Below are 19,657 nucleotides of genomic sequence, written 5' to 3'. Positions count from 1 at the left end.
CACGCGCACAAACACAAAATAACGTTGGATTGGTAATGTAAAATATACATTGATAAGAACGAGTCAAAAACATGAGAAAGAAAGAGAAACTGAAAACCAGTAAATAAATACACAAATACATAAAATGGTAAACTTACATCGCAAATATGAGTTCTAAATTAAGCTATGTTACAGCGCTGCAGCCCAATACAGAACACCTCACAAATGCACTTTGGTTTTTCCCATTTTTTTAATTCAGACGTATGCGCCTCACAAAACTGAAACCCAAATACAGGAACAGTTGGCGCTGGAAAGGAAAGAACAAACATGAAAACGAATAAATCACGTAGCCCAATCATGTTAAGGAGAGATACGGTATAGGCCTCCCGGCTAAACACGGCCGTAGCTACAATAAAATAGTTCAAAGGATTTGGAAATAAAGTACGGTTGGATTTTATACTGTTGCACACATTTATATGTCTGCGTAATTACATCAAGTGATGGAAGGGAGAGAAAAGGGACGGGCTTTTCTGGGGTAGAGAGTGAGGAGGGAGGGGACAGACTTCTCTGTGGAAGAAAGTGAGGAACGAAGGGAAAGAAAGAGCTATTCCTTCTTTTCTGCAGAAGACAAAGTCTTAAAACCGCTTCATTCAATTCATTCAATTTAACAACGGCAAAAAAATCCCAGGACTGCACCGACCTAAAATATTTCAATGGAAATGAGCATTGTGTCGCAATAAGAGGTAAATGTGTTTTTCTGAAGCCACGGTAAGCGGATACAATCTGGGGTGGTGGTTTTCGACAGCATCTGGTACAGCAGCTAACAAACTGAGTCGTGCTTGTAAGCGGCAGTTAACGAAAACGACAGGAGAATCTAGACAGTCAGCTAGAAAGAAGCAGGAGAGAACACTGAGCGAATTGTGAAGACACGCTAGAACGAACGTCTTTGTAGCCATTGTTTCGTACCCTCACTCGAGTCAAAATTGTGAAATTTAAGGTTATTTTTTCACATCATAGCTAGAGGGAATGGCTACCACTAGTTACAGTGGCACTTACATTTGTCGAGACCTACACGGTCACTCTGAAACATGCAGTTAGACCCTCGACAGCTGCCTAACCACGAGAAATGAGGGTGGTGGATATGTGCCGAGATACAGCAAGTCAGCGAACATAGAAGGAGCAAGAATTGCGTTTTGGTCACTGGGTGGCCTTTAAAACTACAACATGAGTCAACATTTGTGATGAATACCTTTATATCGAAAGAACGCAACATGTTTTTCCTGTTAGTGTTTGTTGAACTCGCATCACCGACATAGAGCGGATCAGACCCGAGGGTAGGGACGCAGGAGTTCTTTTCTCCTCATTACACGAGAAACCTTATAGACTACTAAAATACGCATATATTATAATTTGTTCTTTATCTGTATATAAGTGTTACCAACGTTTGCGTGTCCGATTTTTCCAGTTTATTGTTAACCGTGTGTGTTTTGAATTGGTTAGAATGTTTGTAGCCTACGGTATATTTTTCGTGCTGGTGTCTTTTCCTGTAGAGGAATAAACCAATTTTACTGACCGCACCGCTTCCTGCATCCAATATTCACGGTGTGTGCAAGGTTTTACCATGGAAACCCAGATCCAACGAGTGTGTCTGCCTTGGCCGATTGGAGGCGGAGAAAGAACCGACTACGTAAACAGCGCTTCATATTAAAAACATTTGCGTTTTTCCCCAAATCTGTAGTAGGCTACATTGAAACCTTTCTCGGACACAAGGCACATACAGACCCTGAATATTGTGGACGTATAGAGCAGTATAGCAGCAAAGCTATCAGAATTATGCAATAATGGACATTTCTGTGTGACGAAGATGAAGAGTCATTGGATTTGGACTGCTGATTCCGCATCTCTGAATGGACTACGGAAGACTATTTTTAAAAAGGATCCACAGTGGACATAGTGGGCTACTGTGAAAGAGGCCCAGATCCAACCTCTGCTCCATCCATTCTTTTTGTCAAATTTACGTTGAGCGTTTTTATGAAGGACAATGCAGGGTGTGACGTACAGCCCCATACCAGGCAAATTCACAGTGAACTAACAGGTGTCACGGAGGTACGTTAAATACACGCGTTGGTAACACGTCGGCTAGCTAAGTGAAATCAAGTTTTAACATGCAAGGGTTGGCGATGAAGTCACTACTGGGAGTTGGTGCAGCAGACTAGCGGTACTGGATTGCGCTGGGTATGTAAGACAACCTGATGGATGTTTAGAGATCAACTCATAGAACTCGCTGGATTTTATGTCTGCGCAAACCTGTAAAACAGGTTAAAACATTCTTAAAAAGGAGGAGCCAAGACTGTGACTCAAATGCCGCGAAACAGGGCTTTCTCGGAGCCGGAATGCTCGGCGGAATATTCTGCGGACTGCTCGGTGACACTGCCCTCTGACCCAGGGCAGGCAGTGGGCCGCACGCATGAGGTGACCGTGCGCAGCTCCGGGTGCTGCCTGTGCTTGCCCCGCTTCATGCGCCTCACGTTCGCACCGGAGTCTCTTGAGAACCTCTACCAGACCTACTTCCGGAGGCAGAGGCATGAGACTCTGTTGGTGTTGGTGGTGTTTGCAGCCCTGTTTGACTGCTATGTCATCATCATGTGCGCGGTGGTGTACACCAGGGACAAGCTGGCCACCACATTAGTGGCAACTGTAGGGCTGCTAGCCCATGTCCTGCTCTATGTACTGTGCCGCTTTGGCCTGTTGCCAGATCGAGTGGCCCGCAGGGTGGTACCCTATGCCCTGTGGGTGCTCATCGCCGCCCAGATCTTCTCCTACCTGGGCCTAAACTTTGCCCGCTTCCACCAGGCCAGTGACACAGTGGGCTGGCAGGCCTTCTTTGTCTTTTCCTCCTTCCTGACTCTGCCCCTTCGTCTCACGCCCATCGTCCTCATCACCGCGCTCTCCTGTGCCATCCACACCCTGGTGCTTGGGGTCACCATCGCGCAGCAACAACAGGAGCAACTCCAGGGGGCAGCACTGGGCAGACAGGTGAGGGGCATAGGGAAAACATGGGTAGGGAGCATTTTAAATACAGGTAAGAGGGTGCTTTTAGGTGTTTATTTGAAGTATTAAAGTGCTGTGCTTTGCTCAGTCTTGTTCCATATGACTGCCTGTGTTTGCTGGGTGTGGTTCCAACTTCTGTAAATTAAGTTTAATTTGATAGTTGAGTACTGGGGATTTCGCATCTCTTGACCTACAGTTGCTTAGCCTATTGTGGAACGGACCTTTAAAACACCATTTAAGCAAAGCATTTCACTGGGACTGGCTCACACACTTTGTGGAAATGATTCCACTCTGGAAAAGATTTCCACGACATACCTTCAGCACATGGTCCACTTACGGCCAACAAAAGAATCCTCTTTTACTAGAAGTTCCTCTAAGATGGGTCATAAGTTAAAACATCCAATAAGCTGGATCACAAGGACTAAAACATGAGTCAGACTAAGCCAGCTCTGAGATTGTAGGAAGTAGCCTGGTTTCTGCTTAACCACCACCTTAGCTGTATGAGTGGCATTCAGATGTGGCTCAACACGGCAGCTAACCACAGCATTCATGGGCTGTTGCTCAAGAGGCATAGCTTTGAGTTAGCATTGATAAACATGTTTTCTGCAAGGTCAGGCTGGGCCCTATAGCCACAGGTTTGAGCGTGGGGGATGTCATTGTGGACTCTGACCGGAAGTCAGCAGCAGTGGAACACAGTGGTCCACTTGAGCCAGGGTGGGTTGTAAGTCTCCTGTACTAGTTCCTTCCAATTACATATCTGCCTACCAGTTGTTGCCTGTGAAAAGTGTGCTTCACTTCAGATTAACACTAAATCTATAGCAATAGTACGTGACCTATGATATGGAAAATAGCTACTGGCCTGCAGCCAGGCAGATCAGAGGAACACATTCTTTTTAGCTGCAGTGTTTGTTGCATGGGTGCAGATGGTAGTGATTCGTGAAGCACAGCTGTTGAACATGTTCTGACCGTAGAATTTTTCCACAAAGTATACGTCCCATCAGATGGCATCAGGTGTGACTGATCTACTGCAGAAGGGGGTAGCAGAAATGCAGATGATGGACATTAGTATCTCAAAATGCACATTTAATGCTACATGATATTTCAGGTACTCCAGAGACCTTGGGGAAAACCAGAATGGCCGCCTCTCACACAACCCGGGGTTTCACTTTGTCTGAGTTCTCAGTGGGTGATTTAGCGCCTGTATGTATGTCAGTATGCGTGTTCCCTCTGTCCCTATAACCGTCTGCCTCTTGCATCGCAGCTCCTGGCAAACGTGGTTATCTACATGTGCGCCATCACGGTGGGCATCATGTCCTACTACATGGCTGACCGCAAGCACCGCAAGGCCTTCCTGGAGGCCCGGCAGTCCCTGGAGGTGAAGCTGAACCTGGAGGAGCAGAGCCAGCAGCAGGTGAAGAAGGGAGGAGGGGGGAGCGAGTGCGGCAGAGATAGAGAGAGATAGAGAGAGAGAGAGAGAGAGAGAGAGAGAGAGAGAGAGAGAGGGGGAAGGAAGGAGGGTGCGGCAGAGGCAGTGAGTGCTTGGAGAGGAGGGGAGAGATGGAGGGAATAAGAAGAGAGCAATAGAGAGGAAGGGTAATTAAGAGGAAGGTGGTGAAAAGAGGTGCGGAGAGAAAGGGTGGGTGGGAAGAAGAGAGGGTGAATGAGTGGGATGAAAGAGAGAGGGTAAGAGTGATAGAAAGAGAGGAGGGTATACATCTGTGGTGTACAGGCAATATTATAAATCACTCTATTTTCAAAGTATGACATAGCTATTAGTTCAAAATAATATAGAGCAGTTTTATTTTAAGAGCCTTTGGTCTGTCTGTCATTCTGGTATGAATCGTTGATTTATACATCAATCCATCATTCAAAATGATTTTCTGCTTAGTTCATATCATATAGCAACCCAGTCACAGCTACGGAGCACTTTCAAAAGCGCACAATTGAAATGTGGCTGCAGGAACGTCTTGGTACTGAGTGCTGTGTCAGTTTGAGTGCTGTGTCTCTGTGAGTGCTCTTTGTCAGTGTCTGTTCTGTCTGTGTCAGTGTGAAGTAGTCAGTTTCCCCTCCTCTTTCCTTCATTCCTAGTCTCCGCTTTGCCACAAGGCATCCCTGATTGCTGCTATTTACAGAGCAGACGTTTATGATACAGGGTGAGGGAAGGAGAGAGGGAGAGGGAGAGGGAGAGAGAGTGGGTGAGAGGGAGAGAGAGGGAGACAGAGGGGGAGAGAAGGGGAGAGAGAGAGAGAGTGGGAGAGAGGGAGAGAGGGAGAGAGAAGAGAGAGAGAGAGACTGATAAGACCGGGGGAGGAGAATATCCCAGAATACTAATGGAGAAGCAGAGGCTGCTGGGAGACGGGGGCTGCCAGCCAGTCAGGGTATCTAGCGGCTGGAAGTTACCATGACGACCATCCTCGGCTCAGTGTCCTGTTTTTCTCTATCAGGGGTCTGATCAGAACACACAGCACTGTCCTCTTCTCATTGTGCTATTACACTGGTGTGTGTGTGTGTGTGTGTGCGTGTGCTCATACTATATGATTATATGTATACGTGCGTGTGTTTGTGTGTCCGTGTGGATGCGTGAAGGCTGGAGAGTGGAGTGGATGTCATTAGCCTCCGCCTCTGTGTAGCGAGTCCAGAGACGTCAATGTGCATGTATGTCTGCTGCAGGTTACGTCACCCCCTGTAGCTTCAAAAAAAATGTGATTGGCTCTCTTTGCTGAAGATCTTTGGTCTTTATCTCAGCAAGCTAATCACATCTTTTTTGTACTGTAATGATGGTGAGGGCTGTGGTTTGAGACCTGCGGGAGACCTAAACCCCATAGCTACTAGTGCTGGATGATTCTTCTCTTCCCTCCTCAGGAGCGACTCCTCCTGTCCATCTTGCCCAAGCACATCGCGGACGAAATGCTCCAGGACATGAAGAAGGAGCCGAGCCAGAAAGAGATGCAGCAGTTTAACACCATGTACATGTACCGCCACGAGAACGTCAGGTAAACACTGGCGCACCTCGTTGGGTAAACGGCGCGGCCGCGTCACTAGCCTGAGACCAGGCTGGGGGCGTGCCCGTGACATACACATGAGCTGGCCCCCATCCCCTCAACACACCTGAATGCTGATTTCGCTTGATTGCTCGGGAGTAAATGCTCTTCAGTCAAAAAGGGTTCAATTTCAATTTGTTTCCTCTCCTCTCTCTGCCCCCCACCCCACCGCACCCCACCCCACCCTCCCGGATGCAGCATCCTGTTTGCTGACATCGTTGGGTTCACACAGCTCTCCTCAGCTTGCAGTGCGCAGGAACTGGTCAAACTGCTCAACGAGCTGTTCGCTCGCTTCGACAAGCTGGCTGCCGTGAGTCTCTCTGTCTTTCTCTTTCTCTCATGCACACACACACACACACACACACACGTATATGTACATATACGCATGCGTTTGTTCACACAATCCTTTAGCAGGAATATTCTTGAGATTCTGCCATTCACCTTGTCTTATATAATTTACCCTTGTCAGTTATTTCAATTATTGAATCTCAGTCCTTGTACTTTGCTGAGGCAAATCATGATTATACCAGAACCGTTTCCTAAACCCCCAGATTGTGTATCATCTGCAAATTTAGCAAATATTCTACTACTACCCCTGTCCAGATCATTTATGTAAATAAGGAAAAGCGGAGATCCAAACACAGATTTTTTAGGACTACATTTCCCACACCATCTTGCTCAGATATAATCTGTTAGTTACTCTTTGTTTCTACCCTGCAGGCAGAACTAAACTCACTCCCACCCTGTAATTTCTGCTTTCTCTCATGTAGTCTTTAATCAATCGCTTTTTGGGAATCAAATATAATATCATATGTCTGGTAATTGTGTGTATGCTATAATAGAGTATTGCTTATTGTTTGCCCGTATGCTTGTGTTTGGAACTCTTGCACACAGAAATATCACCAGTTGAGGATTAAGATCCTGGGAGACTGTTACTACTGCATCTGTGGGCTGCCGGATTACCGAGAAGACCACGCTGCCTGCTCTATCATGATGGGGCTCGCTATGGTGGAGGCCATCTCGTGAGTGCTGGATGGGGCGGGGCATGGCATGACATGGCTGACTGGAGTGAAGCTGGAGGTGTCAGATGGATAAAGAGTGATAAACTGTGGTCATGACAAAGCAAAGCCTCACAAACAAAGGGATTGGTGGAGCTACCGAGTCTCATGCCGTATGCGATTCCCAAACTTTCTCTGCTGTGGTCCCTTCTCGGTCTGTTAGCCTCTCTGCTTTCTACCTGGCTGAATAAAACAAAAAATACTATGTATGGCGGTATTAGTGTGTTTAAGGTTGGAGGTATAGAATTCTGTGGTCAGATACGGTCAGATATGGTCAGGCAAAAACTCTTGTTGAAAATTCAGACTGGCTAAGTGACTGTGGTGGGAGTGGTCTTTGTGCTGAGTGGTGATTCTATCAGGCACTGACACAAAAGAGCACCTGATTGGCCAATGGCTATTTGTTCACCTTTTCGAGGCAAGCAATAGTGAGGGTGTGTGAGGGGTCTGCTGTCCGTGGTCCTGAAGACCTCCCACGCTCTGAGGGGTAATGGGCATTGAGAGTGCTGTTCTGATTCTGTGTTCTCAGGTACGTGCGTGAGAAGACGCAGACGGAGGTGGACATGCGCGTGGGGGTGCACACCGGCACTGTCCTGGGAGGGGTACTGGGACAGAAGCGCTGGCAGTACGACGTCTGGTCTACTGATGTCACTGTGGCCAACAAAATGGAGGCAGGGGGGATCCCCGGGTAAGGGGGGGACAAACACTTTTGCACCTTTCATTTCAAGATGGAAACCATGGAGCGAGGCAAATTCCAAAATTCCAAAAATATAAATATTTATATATTTAAAAAAATAAACTAAAATAATTATATAATTTATATGTATGTACTGCGTGTGTGTGTGTATGTGTGTGTGGGGGGGGGTATTTTGGCGAGACATGTTATGCAGTAGAACCTGTGTACAGCAGAAAGTATTAGTCAAAAAAGATGCAACATGGAAGGATGAATTCTTGAGACTATAGAAACAATAATCTTTCAACCTCAGAAAGTATGTCTGAATATGACCCTTGACCTTTGAACTCTTTCTCACAGGCGTGTCCACATCTCCCAAAGCACAATGGAGTGCCTGCATGGAGAGTTCAATGTGGAACCTGGTCATGGCGGTGAGCGATGTGACTACCTGAAGGAAAAGGGTATTGAAACATACCTAGTGGTGGTACCCAAAGGTCCAGTGTGCAGGAACGGCATAAATGGAGTGGCAAGTATCACCTCAACACACATCAACACACCTGCCCTTTCAATACAGCTATCAACTCCACACACTCATTAACTCAACACTCGTATCACACTTCTCACCTTAACACATCTGTCACCTCAACACAACTTTCACCTAAGCACACCTGTCATTTCAGGAGAAGTGTTGCTTCAAAACACCTGACACCACTGTCTCCTTACTTCCCTCCCTCCCTCTCCTCTGCTTCTCCCTCTTCCTCTTTTTCTCTCTGTGTGCTTTTGCTCCAGAAGCTGTCTGTCACCTCGTCCAATGGGAACTCTCCCCTGCTGATCAACACTACAGAGTGCAATGGAAGTGTCCACACAGCCTGCACCACACCAGAGGAGCTAGAGGAACTGGACACACGGGTACAAATGACCTTCACCTTAACCTTCACCTTACCCTAACCCTTAACTTGACCTTAAGAAACTGCACACAACTAAACAAAACTGCACCTTTACCCTAACCCTTACCAAAAACATAACCTTAACAAATCTGCACACAACAATCAGATGTTGAAGAGGCCACCAAAGTACTCTTCCAAGCTCTGAAAACAAGGGGGGTATTCCCGATTTTTCCTCAGAAAGATCAGGAAAACCTACCGGACTACAAGACAACAGGACACAAAGAGAATAATCCTGCTAATTATGACATACTCCCAATTCAGTGTAACAGCCAACCGGAAAATAGCCTTGCCACTGGAACACAGCACAAAGACCTACTTCAAAATGATAAAATCATCTCTGCATACAAGAGGAACAAAGACTACTTGGTAAGAAGCAAACTCCCACCAAAGAACACTGCACCCAAACAAGGCCCGGTATTTAGCAAACAAAAGGCAACAATATGAAGTAGGAAAACAAACACAACATACCTACTTAGCCTAAACCTAATACTTAATAGCAGCAACTGCATATATGTCACAGATTGTACACACTGTGCCATAAAATATGCGAGAGAGCCAGGCAACACAGTTGCAACTAGATTAGCATAGTGCCCATACAACATAAAAACCATAAAGACACACCCACACATACCTAGAGGCTTACTTCCTGAATCACGGACTGGGAGCACTAGACATATTGGGCCTATAGATGAACACAAATCAGACAATAAGATAGATGCAGGGCAGGAAAACTATGGACACAAATTAAACACAAGGTTCCCAGAAGGACTGAACATATGCAACTGACACCCGCAGGAGTCGCAGCACAGCAGGGACCAATTATTCCAATTAAGACTGCAATGTACTGCATGGCCTGTGCAAACTTTTCTTCCCAAAGGGATAACACTGGGGGCAACTTGGGAAAGGAAGATTTCCCAAGCTGAACTTAATCTTAACTGTAACCCTAGCCACAACCATAACTTTAACCCAGAGCCATAACTTTAACCCGTCATGCCTCCTGGTCCAGACCACACAAAAATATGATACTGTAATTTTGCACATTATGATGGTTATACCTGCTTAAGATCAGTATTGATAAGGGCTGTCCTTTAAAGTCCTAGGATGGAAAGGAAGAGCGACACATGCTTATTTTCTTGTATTGTAATTTAATACGGTCAGATAAAAAAATTAACAGGCCAAATGTGCTTTAGGTCATTTATCACATGTCCTGGCCTGTTCTTGTTATGTATTCTTATTTTTATTCTAAATGTGTATAATTACCACTCATGACCCTGACCCCCTTGTGACCTCAGGTGGTGAACCCCTCCTTCCCGAACCCAAGGCGTCGGCTGCGGCTTCGGGACCTTGCGGAGAGGGTGATTGATGCACAGGAGAATGAACAGGAGCTAAACAAACTACTGAATGAAGCACTGCTGGAGAGAGAGACTGTACAGGCGTAAGTGTAGTGTGGGACAGACTTTACAGTGGAAGTGTAGTATGAGAGACTGTAGAGGCATAAGTGGAGTGTGAGACAGACTGTACAGCAGGAAGTGCTGTGTGAGAGACTGTACAGGCGTAAGGGTAGTGTTAGGGAGAGACTGTACAGGCATAAGTGTAGTATGAGAGATTGTGCATGTGTAAGTGCAGTTTGAGGGAGAGACTGTACAGGCGTAAGGGTAATATGAGAGATTGTACATGTGTAAGTGCAGTTTGAGGCAGATTGTACAGGTGTAAGTGTAGTGTGAGGGAGAGACTGTACATGTGTGATTGCAGTGTGAGAGAGAGAGTACATATGTAAATACATGTAAATATAGTATGATAGAGCCAAAGGTGCTGTGGAACAGATGAAATGTACAGCAGAAGTGCAGTGTGAGAGAGAGACTGTGCAAGCATAAGTGCTGTGTTAGCATTAGTGAGAGCTCACACAGGTATAGAGGAACTCTGTGGAGACATAGGACATACACACTCTGTATGTGCGCTCTCCTGGCAGCCTGAAGGGGACCCACACAAACCGCCTCTCCCTGCGCTTTGTGGATCCAGAGCTGGAGACACGTTTCTCAGTGGAGAAGGAGAAACAGAGTGGAGCTGCCTTCAGCTGCTCCTGTGTGGTTCTGCTGTTCACCGCGGTCATGGAGGCCCTCATCGACCCCTAGTGAGTTTCCCCAACACGCCACATACTGAACACATCAGCCCACTGTGAGTTTCCCCAACACGCCACGTACTGAACACATCAGTCCACTGTGAGTTTCCCCAACACGCCACGTACTGAACACATCAGCCCACTGTGAGTTCCCCCAACGAACCACGTACTGAACACATCAGCCCACTGTGAGTTCCCCCAACACGCCACATACTGAACACATCAGTCCACTGTGAGTTCCCCCAACGAACCACGTACTGAACACATCAGCCCACCGTGAGTTCCCCCAACACACCACGTACTGAACACATCAGCCCACCGTGAGTTCCCCCAACACACCATATACTGAACGCATCGACCCACCATGAGTTCCCCCAACGCACCACGTACTGAACACATCAGCCCACTGTGAGTTCCCCCAACACACCACGTACTGAACACATCAGCCCACCGTGAGTTCCCCCAACGCACCACGTACTGAACACATCGACCCATTGTGAGCTCAGTCAACACACCACACACCGAAAAGATCAACCCAACATTAGTTCACCCAACACACCACATACTGGCTGCTGCATAAGACCTAAATTGTTTCAGCCCTGCCAGTCTCGTAATTTCCTGCTTTATCCACAAGGTCAATTTATCCTCTATTAGTTTAAATAGAAATAAATGTACATGATTGAAAATGGAGATCAAATGTAATCATTTTTTTAAATATATGTGCTTCTGTTTTTCTTTCTCCCTCTTTTCTTTCCCTCCCCCTCCCCCTGCCCTCAGTCTGATAGTGAACTATGTGACTCTGGTCATCGGGGAGGTCTTACTGCTTATCCTCACTGTCTGCTCACTGGCAGCTATCTTCCCCAGGGTGAGTGCCTCGTCCCTCTAAAGCCTGTCGAACAGAAGAAACAGCTCATGTCACGTTTCATACTGCACTACCCACAGCACAAGCCTGACCAGCACACCGTATATACAGTAATGCAATCAGAATAGCACTGTCTTACAACTACAGACGTGTAGTAATATAGTACACACAGCAGCGTCAGGTGTAGGGCAAAATACATTGCAATTCATTCCAGTTGGATGTTGTATAGCCCAGCAGTTCCCAGTCTTTCTGAGCTCATTACATTCTTTGTGAGAAAGTACATTTTCTGTGAAGCACCCCTGTTTTAAAGGGGACCTAACAAACTGAATATTCAATACGGAATGGAACTTTTATGTTAAAATCTACACATACTGGACCTAATGCAGATACATTGTTTAATTTGACTTCTGTGAATATCAGTGGGAAGTTGGCAAGCCACCAGTGGCTGCTGTCCCATAGTTTTGGAATGATAGGTAAAGCCCTTATATGCAATCGGGCAGGTTTTTTTTATCTCCAAAATTTAAATGGCAGTTAATCCTCTACTCTGAATTGGACAATCAATTTCACACTTAAGGGGTCAGATGTTGGTCTTGTCAGCATTTAAAATAATACAAAATAGTATTATTATCCGCCAACGAGGTGGTATTTCCATAGAACATTGATGTTTTCAAAACTAATTGAGTTGTTGGCAATATGTGAGCCCATGTGACATTCGGAGTGGTTATTTAGGAGCAGTACAGTAAAGTATACACCCAGCAGCTATCAACATGTCCTCTACCAGCTACATTGTTTACCATTATTATTCAGGTCACTGGCGTTTACATTGACTGGTACGACTGGTAATGTACTCTTATTGACGGATATGTCATATTACACCCTCCTCTCCACCAGCCTACCAAACACACTCACAGAGCCAAATACACGCACATACATACACATGTACTAGCTTATGTGCACAAAAAGCAAATTTCAAACATAAACACACATACACACGTGCTTGCGCACACATGCGCACAAACACACACACACACACACACACACAGTGCTTTGGAGAGCATTAGCGGCAGGATAACCCTGTTGTTCTGCTGTGATATTCCTATGTGTCTGCGGATAGAAAGCTTGAAGAGCATGAACATAAATGAGAAACTGTGTGACAGGTTTTCCCCAAAAAGCTGGTGTCCTTCTCGACCTGGATTGACCACACGCGCTGGGCCCGTAACACCTGGGCCATGGCGGCCATCTTTATTCTGACTATGGCTGACATGGTGGACATGGTGAGTTACGGCTTCTTTTTATCCCCACACCCTCTGCTTTCTCCCCATCCCAGCATGCATGGCTCCAGGTATGATGCAATTGTGTCACGTTACGGAGACCTCAGGGGGTTCCCCGAGGACCCCATTAGTGTACAGTTTTACACGGGGTCTGCTAGCTCTGCAGAGAGAATGATATTTATGGGTGTGGTGCCGCACCCCAACCTGACCGTTGCCGTGATATTGCTCACATGTTGTCATGGCACGCTGATGTTGCACTGATGTTGCTCTGATACTGTAGCTGAGCTGCCAGCAGACCCCCCTACCAGCAGGGAATAGCAGCACGGGGGCCCCACCGGGACCAGTTGGAGAGGGGGGCTGTGCCGAGAATCCCAAATACTACAGCTACATCGCAGTTCTGGCGCTGCTCGCGACCACCATGCTGGTGCAAGTCAGTCACATGGTCAAACTCACTCTCATGCTGCTCATCATCGTGGCAACTGGAGTGGTCAACCTCTACAGCTGGAGGGACATCTTTGATGAGTATGACCGCGTTCGCTTCAAGGAGTATAGGTAATTACTATCATATTTTGTGCTTTATGTCATTATTGATTGATTTGTTTGTATAGTTCTTTAAAGGTTGAGTGAGTTGTTGTATGCTCTGTTCACAGGGTCTCTCTGGTTCCATCCAAATACTCCATGACGCTGATGGTCTTCATCATGATGATTAGCTTCTACTACTTCTCTCGTCATGTATGTATCTTCATCCTCTTCCTCCTGCTCCTCCTTTTCCTTACTGCTCTTACTCCTCTTCACTGTTCCTCCTACTCCTCCTACTCCACATTGTTTTTCCTCAGTACTCCTCACTGCTCCAGTACAGAAGCTACTCCCCTGAGTTGTGCTGGTATATCTAGTTAGTAATGTTCTGGTGATATTCACAATCCAGTCAGTCCGTTAGGGGGCTACGATGGCACCTTGAGGCCACACATACATGCAGTTACACGCATCTTATTTGTGCCTAGCCCTCATCACACGTTTCCTTTTCTGTGCGTTTCAGAAGCAAGTTTTGCTTTTATGTTAAATGCCACAGCTGTGCACGTCTTTGATAAACACTAGCCTTGCAGCACTGCATCCCTGCTGAGTCTGACCACTCACGTTACACCCAGAGGTACACAGCCCCTCTGACCTGCTCAACTGCTCCCCCAGGTGGAGAAGCTGGCCCGCACGCTGTTCCTGTGGAAGATGGAGGTTCATGACCAGAAGGAACGGGTTTATGAGATGAGGCGCTGGAACGAGGCACTGGTCACGAACATGCTGCCCGAGCACGTGGCCAGGCACTTCCTGGGGTCGAAGAAAAGGGATGAGGTGAGGGAGAGGAAGAGAGGCCGCATGACCCTGTTTGCATGACTGTGATGTTGTGTAACACTGTCACTCTGTATGTTTCTGCATTACCCTGTAATGTTACCCTGTATGCTTATGTGTGACCCTGTAACACTGTTACCCTGTATGCTTATGTGTGAGCCTGTAACACTGTTACCCTGTATGCTTATGTGTGAGCCTGTAACACTGTTACCCTGTATGCTTATGTGTGACCCTGTAACACTGTTACCCTGTATGCTTATGTGTGACCCTGTAACACTGTTACCCTGTATGCTTATGTGTGAGCCTGTAACACTGTTACCCTGTATGCTTATGTGTGAGCCTGTAACAATGTTACCCTGTATGCTTATGTGTGACCCTGTAACACTGTTACCCTGTATGCTTATGTGTGACCCTGTAATGCTGTTACCCTGTATGCTTATGTGTGACCCTGTAATGCTGTTACCCTGTATGCTTATGTGTGACCCTGTAATGCTGTTACCCTGTATGCTTATGTGTGACCCTGTAATGCTGTTACCCTGTATGATTCTATGCGTCCTTGCAATGTTGTGTTTGTGTTGCCCTGGATGATTCTGTGTGACCCTGTAACACTGCTAACCCTGTATGATGCTTTAAAACCATTTTGCCCTGTTTGACTGATACTGTGTGACACTGGTTCCTTACAGGAGCTCTACAGCCAGTCATATGATGAAATCGGTGTGATGTTCGCCTCCATCCCCAACTTCTCTGACTTCTACACAGAAGAGAGCATCAACAATGGAGGGATTGAGTGCCTCAGGTTCCTTAATGAGATTATCTCAGACTTTGACAGTGTGAGTTGCTGTTGCCATTCTTTTAACAATGTATTTATTGTCAGCCAAGTCATATGTGTATTCAGCAGGATGATGACTATGGCTTGCATTGGATGGTTGCATTGGTTGTGATTGTAATTTATGGTTGTTTGACATTTGACCTTTGATCCTGACAGCTTCTAGATGAGCCTCAGTTTCGCTGCATCACCAAGATCAAGACCATAGGAAGCACATACATGGCAGCATCTGGTGTCATACCCGATGCGAACACCAATGGCTACAACTGCCTAAAGGTTAGTTCTGCACCTACACCCACAATACACATAAGCCTCGGTGATTCATCCCTATACCTGCCTGTGTCACACCTGCAGCACACATACACCCGCTGCAAGGTGACGATGATGAATGGAATGTTTTGTCCACAGAAGGAGGAACTGTCAGACAAAGAACGCTGGCAGCATTTGGCAGACCTGGCTGATTTTGCACTTGCCATGAAGGTTACCCTCATGAATATCAACTATCAGTCTTTCAACAACTTCATGCTTCGCATTGGTTAGTATTGAACTTCCTGGTACACAGATAACTTGCTGTTACATAGAGAAGTCTTAACTTCCTGTTCATAATGAATTGGGAGGCCTCAGCTTCTTATTAACTCATGCAGAGATGAGCCTCAAAGTCCTGTTTACTCATGCAGAGATGAGCCTCAACTTCCTGTTTACTCGTACAGAGACAGGCCTCAACGTCCAGTTACACAGGAAAAGGCATTAACTTGCTGCTACACTGAAAAGAGGCCTCATCTTCCTGTTATAGAGACAGGCCTCAACTTGCTGTTATACCGAGGAAGACTTCAACTTCCTGTCTCGCACAAAAAGATAGTACTCCACATCCTATTTCAGGCTGTAGTTTCTATTGTTCACACAGATCTGTTGTTTTAACCGTTGTTCAACCGTGGAAAGACAAACTAAAGTACCCTTTGTGTGTGTGTGCTTGCGCATGCTTGTGTGTGCAGTGCACAAATGTCTGTAATGTGTGGTTGTACTTATATGTGTTCTCTCCTTCAGGACTGAACAAGGGGGCAGTGCTGGCTGGAGTAATTGGCGCTCGGAAGCCTCACTACGATATCTGGGGGAACACTGTCAATGTGGCCAGCCGCATGGAGTCCACTGGAGTAATGGGGAACATCCAGGTAAGGCACACTTCACACAGGTGTGTGGTGGGGTGAGGAGCAGGAAGATATGCTCAGCTGAGGAGATGAGGTAAACTGATTTAAAAACGGAATGAGAGCGCTTCACTTTTCATATTGCAAAGGTGTTTTTGAAACTCAATATAAAGAAAAGTAGAGTGCTTCCACAGAATATTTTAAGTAGATAACTTCCAGGTAGCGCGAATCAAGGTGCTCTTGAAGGTAGGGTACTCACAGAGTCACAGGAGGAATAGCCAAAGAGATATAAAGAATCCGACTTATAGAAACTTCAGGCACACTTGCACGAAATAAAATATTTTAAAAGCCTTTATTATAGCACCATAACTGCCGCTATAATGATGCCACTACGTTGCTATAATAAAGGCTTTTATATATTTTCTTTTGCCCAAGTGTGCCTGAAGTTTTTGGTAAGTCAGATGCTTTATATCTTTTCGGCTATTCCTCCTGTGTTTTTTTTAACTATGGGAACATTTTTAAGACTTTTTCTTAAACATCTTTAACATTTTGAAATGTAGAGAAACCCCATTGGCAAAAAAAGAAGCAAACTTAAGACAATATTCACACAGGCACTGTATTGAGGAAAATATTTACGCTAATGTGCAATCATAACTCTGCTGCTGGCAGGTGGTGGAGGACTGCTACGCCATCCTGAAGGAGTACGGATTCCGCTTTGTACGGCGAGGGCCCATCTTTGTGAAGGGGAAGGGGGAGCTACTGACCTTTTTCCTGAAGGGGCGGGACAAACAGGGCTCCTTCATCAACGGCTCATCTGTCACCCTCCCTCACCAGGTGGAGGACAGCTCCTGACCCACACATGCTGACACACACTGTCCCCCCCCCCCTCCCCCCTCCACCCGCCCCACACACACACAATGACACACTACCAGGCAAACACTTGACACTCAGCCAATCACTTTCTCTCCTTGACACATAAACAAGGCAATTAATTCCAAACTACTGCTCATTACCGCCCTGCCTACGTGCCATACCTGAGCTGTGAATTACCTGACCTGCTGGTGACTGCTTAGAAGTGTCCACTCGTTTGGAGACACTGCCTGTGTTACTACCTGTCGTATCTGTGGGCTTCTGGGACTTCTGACGTTGACCAACTGAAGACGTTCGGCAAGCATGAAGCCGATGTTTTGGCCAATTTATATTTATATGACAAAAAAAGGGAGAACTATTTTAAGTGTAATTCATCCGTCCAATTGAGAGAGTATTAAAATGCATTATCTGCCTCTGCACACGTGTACACTACTTAATTTCATACATGATGTGCTCCTGCTTACACTGTACAACTACATGCATACCTACAGCTTACCCAGTTATGGACCACACAGTTACATGAACGCTGTCCACCTACAGTGCAAATCCTATCATTGATTACACTGACACATTTTTTAAAATAACCTTTCCAAACTGGAAATAATAGAAAATTTTGAATTTTTTCACCAAATTACTTTGGAGATAAAAAGCTTGTCCAGAGATTAATAATAACCTGCAGCCTATTCTCAACTCTCTCAGTTTAGATAATGTGTAGCTTGTTCTCTCTGAGTTAAAATAACCTGCTTCTGCTCCCTGTGAGTTGAAATAACCTGCAGCCTGCCTCTACAGCTTTCTGTGATTTGAATTACTTGCAGCCTGCCTCTGCTCCCTCTGTGAGTTTAAATTACCTTCAGCCCCCCTCTGTGCCGTCTTACATGTGTTTACCTTATACCTGCTTTCACATGGGAGCACTGATCTTTGCCTGAAAAGACTGAAAGAAGTTACCTGTGTGAAGTGACTTTAACTGTGGGGCAGTGTTGCAGGTCTGAGACAGGTGTGTTTACCTGTCGGGTAGTATTACAGGTCTGTGAAAGGTGTTTAATCCAGTGGGGTAGTGTTGCAGGTATGTGGCAGGTGTGCACACTTATGGAGCCGTATTATAGGTGTGTACACCGATTGAACCATTTTGCCCGTGTGAATAATAGACAAGTGTAAATCTGGGGCAGCATAGCAGGTATGCGGATGTCTGGTGGGTATACCTGTGAGGTGATGTTTTAGGTGTGTGTGTGTGTGTGTGTGCGTGTGCGTGTGCGTGTGTGTCAGGTAGGTATACCTGCAGAGTGATGTTTCAGGTGTGTATGTATGTATGTGTGTGTGTGTGTGTGTGTATTAGGTAGGTATACCTGTGGGGTGTGGTTTTAGGTGTGTCAGGTAGGTATACAGTTTGAGGGGATTTTGCAGGTCTGTAGAAATGTCTGCTCTGTTTGGACTCTGCTCCTGTTTAGTGTCTTTCCTACCAGATTGGTGAAAGTGCAATATTTAATTCCTTTGCTTCCCTCTTGACTTGCTTCAAATCCCCTGTGCAAAGTACAACTTTACCATCTTATATTTTTATATACTGATTGTGTAATGCACTTTTCAATCAAGTTGATACAATCTTTAAAAGGGACGATGGTCTTATAACATGAATCGAATGTACATTCATCCCATTGATTTATAGCTGACTTCAGGGGTAGAAGATAAAAATACTAGCACAGCAAAGCTATAATGGTCCATGTTTGCTGAGGTTACAGAATTGCGAGTTGCAGGCATTGAACCATGGAGTTGTTCTAGTCTATATTGAGGTGAATCAGGACATGCATGTCCTGAGTTGACATAGTGTTTTTATTTAGAATCTTCAAGACTTGGGAATAAAATGGCACTTTGAATGATTTGTAATTTTAAATGTACTTTATTTGAATGATTTGTAATTTTCAAATGTATTTGATTTGAATGATTTGTAATTCAAATGTATTGATTAAAAAATGTTTAGACCCTTCATTGCAGCATGATTGGATTCACAGGTCCTGAGTGTCAGCTGTCTGAATATGTGGACTGATATCTGCTTCACTTCAGTGTTCCAGCTGCATATGACATTTTTTAAAAGTTTCCTGGCTACTGGGATGCAGAACGGTTCTCAATTTAAAAAGGTTTTTTGACAAATGTGGTTAACAAAGTAAACAGAAACACAGGCAAATGTATACATTGTTTCAGTAACAGTTTAAATTAAAAAAAAAAAAAAAAAAAAGTCATGTTATCTTACCAGAACATTTTTCATTTTCAGGAATACTAAATGTTGGACTCATTTAAGCAAAAATGGTCATTTCTGTTTTCTTAGCAAATAGATTTCTTTATAAAGCCACTTGAAAGTTTTGTCTTCCTTTTCACATTGTTGAGGACTTACAAGAGTTTTGCTTTTATTTTGGCTGCGTACCATCGTGCTGTTCTCTTCTTTGTTTGATAGATGCTCTGTTGGCTTAGGATGTTCAAAAGTGTCTGCC

General features: G+C 45.4%; 1 protein-coding gene across 6 annotated transcripts; it reads left to right on the top strand.

The window, feature by feature from the left end:
• Positions 1–259: 259 nt before the first annotated feature.
• Positions 260–19,518, top strand: adcy3a (adenylate cyclase 3a). Of its 6 annotated transcripts, none has more exons than XM_035380438.1 (21): positions 260–3,015; positions 4,292–4,441; positions 5,893–6,023; positions 6,270–6,381; positions 6,966–7,093; positions 7,656–7,814; positions 8,160–8,325; positions 8,592–8,708; positions 9,008–9,112; positions 10,039–10,181; positions 10,716–10,877; positions 11,643–11,730; positions 12,885–13,001; positions 13,279–13,550; positions 13,649–13,730; positions 14,184–14,342; positions 15,023–15,169; positions 15,325–15,441; positions 15,574–15,700; positions 16,210–16,334; positions 16,977–19,518. In XM_035380438.1, exons 1-21 carry the CDS (start codon positions 2,341–2,343, stop codon positions 17,157–17,159), a joined length of 3,465 nt encoding a protein of 1,154 aa, XP_035236329.1. In that variant the 5' UTR covers positions 260–2,340; the 3' UTR covers positions 17,160–19,518. The 6 variants fall into 6 exon arrangements, with proteins under 6 accessions (XP_035236329.1, XP_035236309.1, XP_035236319.1 ...); XM_035380418.1 differs by having other exon boundaries at positions 8,924–9,112; XM_035380428.1 differs by having other exon boundaries at positions 8,589–8,708.
• Positions 19,519–19,657: the final 139 nt, after the last annotated feature.

Source organism: Anguilla anguilla, chromosome 1 (genome assembly GCF_013347855.1).
Source record: "Anguilla anguilla isolate fAngAng1 chromosome 1, fAngAng1.pri, whole genome shotgun sequence".
Taxonomy (NCBI): Eukaryota; Metazoa; Chordata; class Actinopteri; order Anguilliformes; family Anguillidae; genus Anguilla; species Anguilla anguilla.
Note: the sequence above shows the minus strand (reverse complement) of the source record. Positions and strands in the feature narration are given on the sequence as shown.

Bases quoted from the DNA above. Each gene is read 5' to 3' on its own strand.
- adcy3a (XM_035380409.1), top strand. From the start codon at position 2,341: ATGCCGCGAAACAGGGCTTTCTCGGAGCCGGAATGCTCGGCGGAATAT. The intron at 9,113-10,038 runs GTAAGAAGCAAA...TTGTGACCTCAG, and splicing joins AGAGGAACAAAGACTACTTG to GTGGTGAACCCCTCCTTCCC. The intron at 13,551-13,648 runs GTAATTACTATC...CTCTGTTCACAG, and splicing joins GTTCGCTTCAAGGAGTATAG to GGTCTCTCTGGTTCCATCCA.